The following is a 12,316-nucleotide window of genomic DNA, read 5'->3' on the forward strand; positions in this document are numbered from 1 at the left end:
ATATGCACCAATGTAGGGGCAATTAAGTCTATTACATGTTTTACAGGCTTCACTTGAAGGCCCATTATGTCAGTGGAGGTGCTGTTTTTTAAGCTCGCAAACGTAGTTATTATTTCAGTTTCCGAGACCGGCTCCAAAAACACAGCTTGTGGGCAAGAAGGTTTCATGAAAGTTGAGTAGTCTCCGCCGGACGACACTGAGGCCAGAGAAAGGAAGTGGTCATTGAAAGTATTTGCTAATCTCTCGCCTGATATTTCTACGCCATTATTATCTAGCTTTGTGATCGTCTCCGGAGATTTGCCGAAAATTTGGTGCAATCCACGCCAAACCTGACCTGATTGCTGATTCGAGGAATTTAAAATATTATAGTGGTAACGATTCCTAGCAGTACGAAGTTCTTTGGTGACTTGATTTCTATACCTCTTAAAGGCTTCGAGCGCGTCCGGGCGCTTGCTTTTGATAAATTTCCGGAAAAGCCGGTCACGCTTTTTAATGCGGTTTAGCAGTTCAGACGTTACCCACGGTTTCCGGATTTTCTTTGACCTATGAAAACTTTTTTTCGGAAAGCAGGAATTATACAAAGACAAAAACTTTTTTAAGAACTTGTCATAAGCTACGTCAGGATTATATTCAGAGAGGACGTCATTCCAGTTTACTTCTGCAATGCATTCACGAAAGCTAGATAACGTGCGCGGATTGATTTGCCAGCGGAGCAAAGGCAGCTCAGATTTCGCATTGATTTTAAAACCGTGATACACTGAGAGAAATATCGGAAGGTGATCACTCAAAGAGTAATTAATGATACCAGATTTAATACGACAAGTTTCGAAGTTAACTATAAAAAGATCAAGAAGTGTTTGGGAGCCAGCTGCCAGCCGTGTAGGTGACGTTATCACATTTTGGCATGAGTGAACACTCAAAAGGGATTCAAATTTCATCTTTGGGCTATTCTCAGCCAGAAAATTAATATTGAAGTCTCCACCCAATATAATGTAGAGGTTTTGAGCATTGACAAACTGTAGCAAAGAATCCATGAAAGTGAAAAATGAAGAGACGTCACCGCATGGTGGACGATAACAACTACACAATAAGTATTTGCGCGATTTTAGCACAAGCACTTCGAAGTCAGTAGAAGCACAACAGAACTCATCAAGAACTTCGCACTCAATTTCGTTAGAAATGAGCATCGATACACCGCCACCACGTTTACCTACACGATTAACAAAGTAAGATTTGTAGCCAGATAGCTTAATCACGTCCTCTTCACAGTCAAACCAGGTTTCTGAAAACATCACTACATTAAATATAATATTGGCTTGGCTAAAGAAAACCTCAAGAGCGCCATCCTTATTCCTGCCAGATCGCAGATTAAAATGAATGCAGTTCAAACACTGTCGAGAATCACCCAATGCACAGCCGTCCAGCTCCGTCGCGTCAACTAAGCCGCTCATACACGAAGCCATCGTGAAAGAATTAGGACAGATTTATATCTCGGCAACACGCTATCAATCGACCAGCGCTTGAAATATGCGGAAAGACAACTTCGCGCTGTTGCGCACCATTCATACTGGAGGCGGTGCATTAGGCTGGCATTCAGATTGTTCGATATCAAATGTACGCAGAAACCTGCGCCAACATATGACGACTCATTGAGAATGCTTTGTGCAAGCAATATCGGCAGTGGTTTAACTTTTAAAGGTCTGCGTAAAATAAAAAAGGGGACTTCAAGCGCCCACGGGCACAAAAGAAAGAGACGTGCACTGTCGTAATCAACTGCAAACCTAGTGTACATGTTACAAAAGGGCGATGAAGGCGGGTTTCTGGTTTCCGCTCGAAGCGTAATCGTTGGTGCTACGTTAGCTTCGTTGCAATCTGTTGTGTGGAAGTCTGAAAACTTCCACCGTATACCGTTCCATTTTTTGTGAATTAGTGGTACCATCACGCGTTCAACGTCCTGACAGGAAACGTTTTTAGACCTAACAGCGCCGCTCCAACGAACGTTAGTTTCCATGTTCTGCTCCATTGTTTGTTTGCTTTTTTCCCCCTTTTTGCAAGTCCTAGCTGATACAGGGACACTTTCACTGCATCTTTTCAAGATCGCTTTCCTGCTTGATGACCAATGCGTCAGAGCCATCTGACTTTCTAGCGAAAATTTTTCCGTTGCGGCACCAGACATACTTCCAGTCAGAAGAACGCTTTTTGGCAGCAGCCATTCCCAAAAGAAGCTTCAGAGCAGGGCACAGGTGTTCATTAACAAACACAGGGGATTCTGAAGTGTTGCCAAGGTCGGAATTCTTAAGGCGCAGCTTTCTAGCTTTTTCGAGTAAGGAATCCCTCTTTTGGCGCTGACTGAACTGAACGACAATGCAGCTGGGCTTATTCTTGGACGGGACGCGATGACAAGCCTCAATGTCCTCAGGGGCAATGGCCACACCAGCGAGCGCACCAATATCACAAACAATGCTGGTGACGTCCTCGTCGGGTTTTTCATCTAAGCCTTTAATTTCAACGTTTTTGTTTCTCGAGTATTGCTCTGTCTGTGTCAGACGGAATTCCGTGCCAGCTAGGCGTTTCTTAAGGGCATCAAGCTCAGCACGCAGTGCATTGTTTTCTTCTCTTAGTGCAGCATTCTCTGCCTTGACGTCACTGCAATCTTTCTTAAGCTCTTCAAAAACTTCATTCATGTGAGTCATACTTTTTTCATTTTCACGCGCTTCCGCACGCAGTTCCCTCATATCGGCACGTAAATCCCGTTCAACTGTTTCACGGGCTGCCTTTATCTCCTGCCGCAGTTCTTCCCTCAGATCGTTGATTTGTTTGCTCATTTTGAACGAAATGCACAGCAAAGTAACTTCGCACAATGTATATTGAAACACTCAAGGGCAGCAGTGACAGCGAAACGCACGTGCAGCGTGCTAAAATAAAGAGGGCTGACAAACCAACCTGCAAAACAGACGGAATGAAGGCTCAGAGCGTGCAGTCCGATGCGCTGCCACTGCTGCCAAATGAGGAGTGGCTATGCCGGGCGGTTCCTTTTATGCGCTCTGATGATCCTGGTGGCGTCAAAGTCCCAACTGCGCAGAAGCTTCGGTCGTTTTTCGCACCACCTGCCGGTAGAGACGACGATCCCGATGACGGCTTTCTTCCTTGCTTCTGATAACTGCAAAACAGACGGAATGAAGGCTCAGAGCGTGCAGTCCGATGCGCTGCCACTGCTGCCAAATGAGGAGTGGCTATGCCGGGCGGTTCCTTTTATGCGCTCTGATGATCCTGGTGGCGTCAAAGTCCCAACTGCGCAGAAGCTTCGGTCGTTTTTCGCACCACCTGCCGGTAGAGACGACGATCCCGATGACGGCTTTCTTCCTTGCTTCTGATAACTGCAAAACAGACGGAATGAAGGCTCAGAGCGTGCAGTCCGATGCGCTGCCACTGCTGCCAAAAAATAGGCGCAGAGACCCAGAAAGCGGCGCACACTTCGCTTATCGGTGGGCACAGGAAAAGCAGCCACGGCGGCTGTCTTATCGGGGTCAGGACTAACCCCTTTAGCGCTCACGATGTGGCCCAAAAACTTCAACTCTTCGAAAGCAAAGTGGCACTTGTCAGGCGTCAGGGAAAGTCCGGCCGACCGAATTGCTTTGAACACAGTGCGCTTGCGTCTCAGGTGCTCTTCAAATGTATCAGAGAAGATGACAACGTCATCCAAGTACACGAGACAGGACTGCCATTTCAGATTGGCAAGAACGGTATCCATCATCCGCTGGAAGGTTGCAGGAGCCGAGCACAGACCGAAAGGGAGCACCCGGAATTCGTACAGACCGTCCGGTGTAATAAAGGCGGTCTTCTCCCGGTCGTGTTCGTCCACCTCGATTTGCCAATAGCCGCTGTGTAAATCTAGCGATGAGAAGTACGTGGCGTGGCGCAGCCGATCCAGGGAGTCATCAATGCGCAGCAGAGGATAAACTTCTTTTTTTTTGTGACTTTGTTTAAACGTTGGTAATCAACGCAGAACCGTAGGGTTCCATCTTTCTTTGCTACGAGAACAACAGGCGACGGCCACAAGCTCGTCGACGGCTGTATCACGTCGTCCTGGAGCATTTCTTGAACTTGGCGGCGAATGGCATCATGTTCCTTTGAAGAGATCCGGTAAGGCGGCTGACATAACGGCCGCTGGTTGGCGTCGACTATAATTCGGTGCTTAGTGAGCGGTGTCTGCCTAACCTTAGAGGTCGAGGCGAAGCAGTCACAGAAAGACTGGATAACGCTTTCGAGGCAGCGTTTCTGATTAGACGGGAGGTTCGGGTTGACGTCAGTTTTTATGGGAGTGGTCGGTGCCTCCACTGATGCCGAGGCTTCGGACAAAGCGTGCTGGCCCGCGAATTCGCCGAGTTCTTCGAAATACGCAATAACTGTTCTGCCAGGCAAACACTGAGGTTCACAGCCAAAATTGGTTACCAAGAGCTCAGTTCGGCCATTGTTCAGCTCGACAATTCCGCGAGCAACACAGACTTGCCGACCAAGGAGCAGCGACATGTTGGTTTCAGCGATGCCACGAGTACCAGTGATATTGTCGCAATCTGCGGTAACAAACATGCTAGCTCTTGACGGGATTAATACGTGGTCGTCAAAGACGCGTAACTTAGTCCCGCGTGGCTCAGGATCGCCGTCAACAGGGGGTTGAGTGGAAAATGACACGACCAGCTCCTGAAGGTTGATGACAGCACCGTACTCCCGAAGGAAATCCAAACCAAGTATCAGGTCTTTGGAGCACTCCGGTAGCACGGCAAAGCAACCAGGGAAAGTAGCACCGCGGATCTGGATTCGTGACGTGCAGACGCCAATTGGCGTAACCACATGACCGCCGGCGGTGCGGATCTGGGGTCCAGACCAAGGGGTCAGCACCTTTCTGAGGGCCGTAGCTAGCCGACTGCTCATTACAGAAAAGTCAGCGTCGGTGTCCACAAGTGCGGTCACATCACGATTATCAGCGATTACTGGGATTTTGGCAGACACCAGTCGGTCGCAGCACGTCGTTGTCGTTGAGGTCGTCGGGTCAGGTCGTTGTCGGTCAGATCGTAGCTGCGAATCGTCGAGTGGAGGCTCTTGACTTGATTCAATAGCGGCGGCCCTACCCCCGGGGGACGCCTTCTTCAGTTTTCCCGATGTGGGGACGCGCCTCTGAACTGGCTAGAAAAAGACGGGCGGCTTGGCGAAAAAAACCGCCTTGGGGATGGCGAACGGGACTGGCGTCGCCGCGAGGTCGTTGGCTGCACGTTATCGGACAGATACTGCTCGATGTCCCGCGGCCGTTCTCCGTAGCGTGGTTGAGGTGCGTCAGGTGAAAACCCCCTTAAGCCCATTCTTCGGTAGGGGCAGTGGCGGAGGTTGTGGCCGGGCTCCCCACAGTGGTAGCAGAGCGGCCTATTGTTTGGCGTATGCCAAACGCGCGCTTTGCTCATGGTGGACAGGGGCTCCTGTGGTACGACGGGTACAGCTGCAGTTAGGTACCGCAGTGAAGGCACAGGAGTGACGGGAGAAAATGCTTGACTCACTGGCCCAGGACGACTTTCTAGTGCTTGACTGTACGTCATCACATAGGGCGCTGGCTGCGGAGCTGGTGGCGACTGAACAGCTCGCCGGACTTCATCTCGGACCACGTCCGGTATGGCAGCGACGCTTGCCTGTGGAGCTTCGAAGCGAAGTTTCTCGAGTTCTTCGCGTAGAGTTCAATTTCGATTGACTTGATTGCGATTGAAATTGCCCTTGTGACAGCAGTATTAAAGGAGTATAGACACCTAATTTTGGTGGCATGTTTTCGTCTCTACAATGATGCGGAAGACGCAACTACGCGTGAATCACCATGTGGTATTTACCTACGACCGCTAATTTATTGTCATATTTTTCTGTCATCCTGTTTCGGTTTCAGTGACCTATAACCACAGTTTGACGTCACTCTTTATTCAGCAGTTGAAACGAAAAAGCACGAGAAAGAAATTAAATTATAAATTATTTAGCGGTCATAGGAGAACACCAGGTGGTAATCCATGTATAATAATGCCTTACACATCATTACAATAAAGAAAGCACGCACCCAAAAGTTAGGTGTTTATACTCTCTTAAAGAGCAAAGCTTGAGGACAACGTACGGAGCTATGGAAAAGGACAATGATAGGTATAATGTTAAGAGATAGGAAGAGGGCAGAGTAGATCAGGGAGCAAACGCAAGTTAATGACATCCTACTTGAAATCAAGAAGAAGAAATGGGTTTGTGCAAGGCATGTAATGCAAAGGCATGATAACCAGTGGTGGTTAAGAATAACAGACTGGATTCCAAGAGGAAGCAAGCGTAGCAGGGGCTGGTAGAAGGTTAGGTGGGTGGATGAGATTAAGAAGTTTGCGGAGATAGAGTGGCCAGAGCTGGGACAAGACCTGAGTTAATTCGAGAGATTTGGAGAGGCCTTTGTTGTGCAGTGGGCATAGTCAGGCTGATGATGATTTTGACTCCACGCCATTTAGTAGGTGAATAACTGACTGGTGGGTACGCATATTTTTACCTTGCTTCTTAATTTGTTTTTCTGCAGGTTGTGGGTCCGTTCTATGGCTTCTGGCAGAGCTACTGCACGGCACGGACGTTTACGTGGCTTGACACGTATGATGTGCGGTCAGCGCCAAACCGGAGAGTGGCACGGCTCATGGAACGCGAGAACCGCAAGATGCGGGATGCAGCCCGCAGGCAGCGCAACGAAGAAGTCAGGGTGAGTGTTGTCAGAGTGATTTTAGATTCTCTTTGATGTGTGATCTCTTTCTCGTTTTTGTCAAGGACATGTCAAACACTAAGTGTCAGATTTAGGGCAAGGGATGTGTGTGAATTTAACTAGTGTCCGGAGGCTTCCTCCTGGTGGTTTGAGCCCTACCTAGCTACTGATAATGGTTGTCAGGAATCCTTGCAGATATGATGGCATCCGAGAATCTTGTCTGCGCACATATGGTTTGGTCAGGAATGTAGCACAATAGAAAACTTGGCTAGTTTGAGGAGGCCCCACATTCAGACTGCACGAACAGGTGAAGGCATTGGATTTAACCCTGTCAGGCACCGCTCATTATTTAGATTCTAGAAACGAAGATTTTTCCTCCTTAATAGCATACGTAGACCTCAAGAAGACCAATTTATTTATTTTCGAGCACAAAAAACTAGGAGTTAATTTTTTTCAGGCATATACAAAATTTAGTTCGAAGTGCCAGTATGTTTCAAATTGCGGGGTTGAAATACTGGGATTTGTCAAGGAAACACCAGAGGGCTCGTGAAGTCATGTTTTGTTTCAAAGATAGACATGATGCTAGAAATACAGAAAAAAAAATCATCATTGGTGGAAAATTTTGTGCGCATGAAAATGATGGAGGGCCTACTACCAAGCTAATTGTTTTGAGAAATGGTAGAGAGAGGTTGGTCAGATGGTTCTTAATAATCACAATAAGAACAAGAAAAGGAAAACCTCAGGGTGCTTGCCTGAGTCAAGCACCCTGAGGTTTTCTCTTTCTTGCTCACTTTGTGATTGTTTTGAGTAATGTTAAGTATTTACTGGCCTTGCTAGTTCACATAAAAAGGCTGCCTATTTGCAATATGAAGGATGTTAAATTGGCCAGAAACAAAGACATCACCGCAAAAAAAGGTGCGAGTTTGCTGTGTACACAATTGTCTTCATGGTTTCTCAAAAGGTTAACTGCGGATAGTGAAAGTGAATGGCCCCTTTTTAACCACCGAATGGTTACATTTTTTTCTTTTTAGGAAATGGTACAAAAATGGTCATTTAGGATCCATGCTGCCATGTATTGGTAGACCAAAATAATGGTTTTGACAAGCCAAAAAATACACGGCAAGCTGGAGTCTTCAGGAGCCAGAAATGACAGTCGGCTGAGCACAAGCCTGGCTTGTCCAAATTCGCTAGGGGGTTTATACCGTATTTACACGATTGTATGTTGACCTATTTTTTTTATTTGAAAATCCGAAGTGGGGGTTGACTTACAATCGAAATGAAAACATCGCGCTATAAGTAAAGGCGAGACAAATGAGATATCAGCCATGCTACAGCTTGGTTGCATTTTTGCTCCGTGGCTCCGTCGCATCGCTCTTGGTGCTGGCCTTGAGCAGCTGCTATGTCAACGCTCAAAACTGGCATACCCTCCCTGCATGCGCGTGCGGCGGTCGATGGTGGCTATCGGTAAACAGCAAACTGGCACCCCACATGTGGCTGCTGACTGCGGTTGCTTATAAGCGGAAGCGGCTCGATATCGCAATTGCGTTCTAAGGGAAGCTCAAGCGTCCAAAAAGTTTTCTTTTTGCTTTCAAATGCGCACTCGGCGCTTAAGGGAGCATTGATAGTTGATGGAAGGGTCGCTGTCCCAATCGAGGCGGCACCCCCACTCGGAACGGCAGCGGTGCCGGGGAGTATTGGAAGCCGACAGAAGAGCCGACGCCATTCATGCGTAGTTTCTCTCTGGCTCTGTTGCATTTGACTACTGCCGGTCGTGTTTCACAAGTTTATAATGTAGTGCTTCGTCAGTCATCATTTGTGCTCCAGGTCTGGCAAGCAAGCGACCAGCGCTCATTTAAGATGGCTACCATTTTTTACACCGAAGAAACGAACAGCCGTGCGATGGCCGCAATTTCGACGTTCGCAACAGGTGATACAGGTGTGGCAGCTGCAGCGAGGAAAATTTTCAGCTGTCCCATGTGATGTCGTGATGTGGCTGTTTGCGAAGTGTGGGATTTCGCTGGACGATGACGTTAGAATGATGTGCTGTGGGACCGCAGCAGCAATTATGACGGCAACGCTAGTGAGGACCATGGTGCAAGCGGGGACGAGTAGTCCAGTGACTAATTCATTTTCGTTTTGGAATGTGCCCACGGGCACGCTCGCGCGCGGCTGACGATAAACGACGGCCGCTGGATAAGGCTATCACGTTCAACTATTCAAGGCCAAGCTTAAACAACCTAGGAAGTTTTTCTTTATTTTTTGGAAATGTGATTTGGGGGTCGACTTACATTCGAGTCGACTTACAATCGTGTAGATACGGTGGCTTGGTTGCAATGAAAGCAGTGCATGGGTGAATAGAACTGGTCAATTTCTCTGTATTCTGGCTCTTGCCGACAGCGCGGGGTGACCGACCCACTGCCTTCAGCAACAGCAGCCTGTTCTGCTTTCACTTGAGCCCCAGAACAAGACATTTTGCAAACATGCAAAATAGGAAGCAGCTTGTTGATGAATGCTGCCATAGATGACATCCTGGTAGTGCATTTTCTTGCCTCTCTTGAACACGTCCAGATTCGATACGCATTTTAGCATTTCAGCATTTAGAAGGGAGGCAGTACTTACAACCTCAACGTCTAAGGTCTGAACAGCTTCAGAGCGGACAAGGAGAAATTATGGCACTCGAGGGAACATGTCATTAGGGCTGGCTTCACTGGCATTCTCAGGCTCATGACCAGTGCTGGCAGTCATCCTATGAAACAAACTTGACGTCGTGAGAAGTTGGTCAGAATATTTTTGAAGTCAAGGGACCAATGACAAACACTCGTGGCTTGAGACAGAAAATATTCAGTCTGCCATTTGCACACTTGCTTCACCTACTCTATGCTGTGCAATTTGGTCCTGCTGTATTAAATAGGCACTGAGGACATCTCCATGTAATATTTCTTCTGAGTGGAAGTTGATTGTTCAAGCTCTTTGTGACTGTGCCGGTACAGTTTGTGGCTTTGTGGCTGTGCCGGTACAGTGCCGAGGCGGCCGATGGTGGCTGTCAATAAGCAGCAAACTGGCACCTGCCCACTCCCCACACGTGGCCGCAGATTGCGTCTGCTGATAAGCGGCGGTGGCCCGATAACACATTCGCGTTCTATCCTTAATAGGCATTGTCCAAGTTTTTTTCTTGTTTACTTTCATTCGGCGCTCAAGGGAGCATCGATAGTTGATGGAAGGGCTGCTCTTCCAATTGCGGTGGCACTGCCACTCGGAACCGCAGCGGCGCCGTGGAGTGTCAGTAGCCGACGCCACTCATGCGTAGTTTCTCTTTGGCCCATATGCATTTGACTACTGCCGGCAGCATTTCACAAGTTTTTAATGTAGTGCTTCGTCAGTTGTCATTTGTGCTCCGGGTCCGGTAAGTGACCGGCGCTCATTCACGGCTACATTCAAGATGGTTTCCATTCTTTACGCTGAAGTTTTGACGTTTGTAGAACATAGTCGCGCATCTTTCTTTAGTGTCTGTGCAACTCTGTTACTGGAAAAATTCTTCGCCATTGACTGGCACTTCACTTTTATACTTTGTTGTTTTGCCACCAGCAAGGATGGGAGTCAAGGTTGGATACGGTGGGTTAGTGGCATGGCACAGCTCTAAGGTGCATGCACAAGATGGCTTGTTATAGGAGCAGCTATGGTTGAAAAGGAGCGGCGAGGAAGGCGTGGTTCATGGGGTGAACTCAGGACCAGCGCAGTGTATTTTTTATATCGCTGAGTTTGATGCTGTGCATGCTGAACACGATATATTAACTGTGGTCTTAGTAAGTGTTGGCGACGTCTGACACTGTCAGCCACATTGATGGTCGAGTGGTGATGAACTGCAGGAGGTCGCTTTCGCCAACATTAATTACATCACCATGCAGAACGCTCGGTCGGAATGTCAGTGCTGTCTGCATGACTGTGTGTGTACCATTTAAGAATCCAGTGGGCATCATGTTGCTTAATGCAGGCTGGTGTACCGGGTATAAGCAGTGCAATGCTGTCTTGTGGGTCAAACCAGGGCTTTACCGAGTTTGCGGAATTTTCCTGCATGGCTCTCTAAATCTTACCGAGCTGGAGTGGCTCAGATTAGTTGGTAAGATTTATGTTAGAAATTAACGGACTGCAGAAATTTTGCAAAATATCTGGTACTTTCAAATTTACCAATTATAAAATTGTCACGGTTTGACCATGTAGTTTGCTTTAACTTGGCTTTTTTTTTTTTGCAAATGTGCAGCAACTGGTTCAGTTTGTGCGGAAACGAGACCGGAGGGTGCAGAGGAGGAAGGTGAGCTCACATATTTTTGTAAATGTGCATTACTTTTTGTTTATATGAGAGAAGGTGTACTGAGAATTTCATAAATATATGGTGACTTATTGTATTATACTTAAATGTTGTGCAACTTTATTGCAAATTGTGTGCCACAAGATGCTAGATGCTGCTAGCAGTGTGAAGGTGCTCAGCCTTCTTTCTTGCCGAATCTCTCGTGGGCTTTGCTATCTTTGTTTCTAACATTCAGGGATTCTGCTGGATAAAACTGAGTGGAATTCAGCAGAACCGTGTTTTCCACTTGCTGTAATTAAATTAATGAAATAAGAAAGGTCATTTTGTGGTGATGCCTATGTTTGTAAGGGCAGCTTTCTAAGTGGGATCTTTTTTTTTTTTTTTCGAGAAATGTGCCATGAGGCATAAGTTGAGAAAGGGGGAGTGGAAAGCAGGAGATAGAAAATTAAAAGAAGGAGTGAAGACCCGTTGCGCTTAGGTAACCTCTGCGACTACCTAAGCTGGATTTTCTCGGCCCTTAGCATGTAGTGAAGGCCTGTTTTTTACATTTAATGTTGCTTAAAGCACGCAACTTCAAGCATACAATATGAACTTCAGAGCTAGCCAACAGCTTTTAAGCAGTCCAGTGGAGTTATTTTTCTCTTGCGTAGCGTATTGATAAAGCATGATGTGGCACATCTTTGTCCACTGATAAGCATCAGCACTTTCCTTAATGTCAGGTAATCTGATAACTGAGCTCTATGAGTCATCAGCCAGGTAGATATTGTAATTTTTTAACAGTATAGTGTTGTGTAGAGTGTGTCATCCAGGCATGCAGCTAGCCAGGAATGTTTTTTCGGAAGTGCAATTGCATCAAGCACAAAGTGACATAAAAAAGAGCAGGACAACCCGTCTCTTCTTCAAAAAAAGTACATAAAGCAGGCTTCCGGCAGTGAACTTGACAGACAGTGTGCTTATCCAAATGTTAGATGAGCGATCAGTCTTGCCACGCTTAGTGACCCCTTGTGTGTTCTGATGAGAGCCTTGGGCAAACATCTTACCCATGTTAAACAAAATATTGTATCCACATACTCAATCAAGAGCCCCGAGATGACCAGAAGCTCTAGTACACACTCTACAACTAGACTCTCGAAGCCAGTGCCAGCATACTGCAATCAATCAAGCCCACTTATAACAAACACTCGCTTAGTGTGAATAAAGACCCTGCTGTCACAATTTACACTAGGGCTATGGCACCGAATCTTAGAACAAACATCTGC

The 12,316-nt window shown here is 47.0% G+C and overlaps 1 protein-coding gene across 1 annotated transcript in view; it reads left to right on the top strand.

Moving 5' to 3' along the window:
• Positions 1-12,316, top strand: part of LOC144111402 (dnaJ homolog subfamily C member 21) — a 37,244-nt gene that overhangs the window by 13,965 nt on the left and 10,963 nt on the right. The window contains exons 5-6 of the mRNA XM_077644683.1: positions 6,578-6,751; positions 11,010-11,060. Coding sequence (XP_077500809.1) covers positions 6,578-6,751; positions 11,010-11,060 — 225 coding nt within the window. The remainder of the gene's footprint in view (positions 1-6,577; positions 6,752-11,009; positions 11,061-12,316) is intronic.

This window comes from Amblyomma americanum, chromosome 11, assembly GCF_052857255.1.
Source record: "Amblyomma americanum isolate KBUSLIRL-KWMA chromosome 11, ASM5285725v1, whole genome shotgun sequence".
Taxonomy (NCBI): Eukaryota; Metazoa; Arthropoda; class Arachnida; order Ixodida; family Ixodidae; genus Amblyomma; species Amblyomma americanum.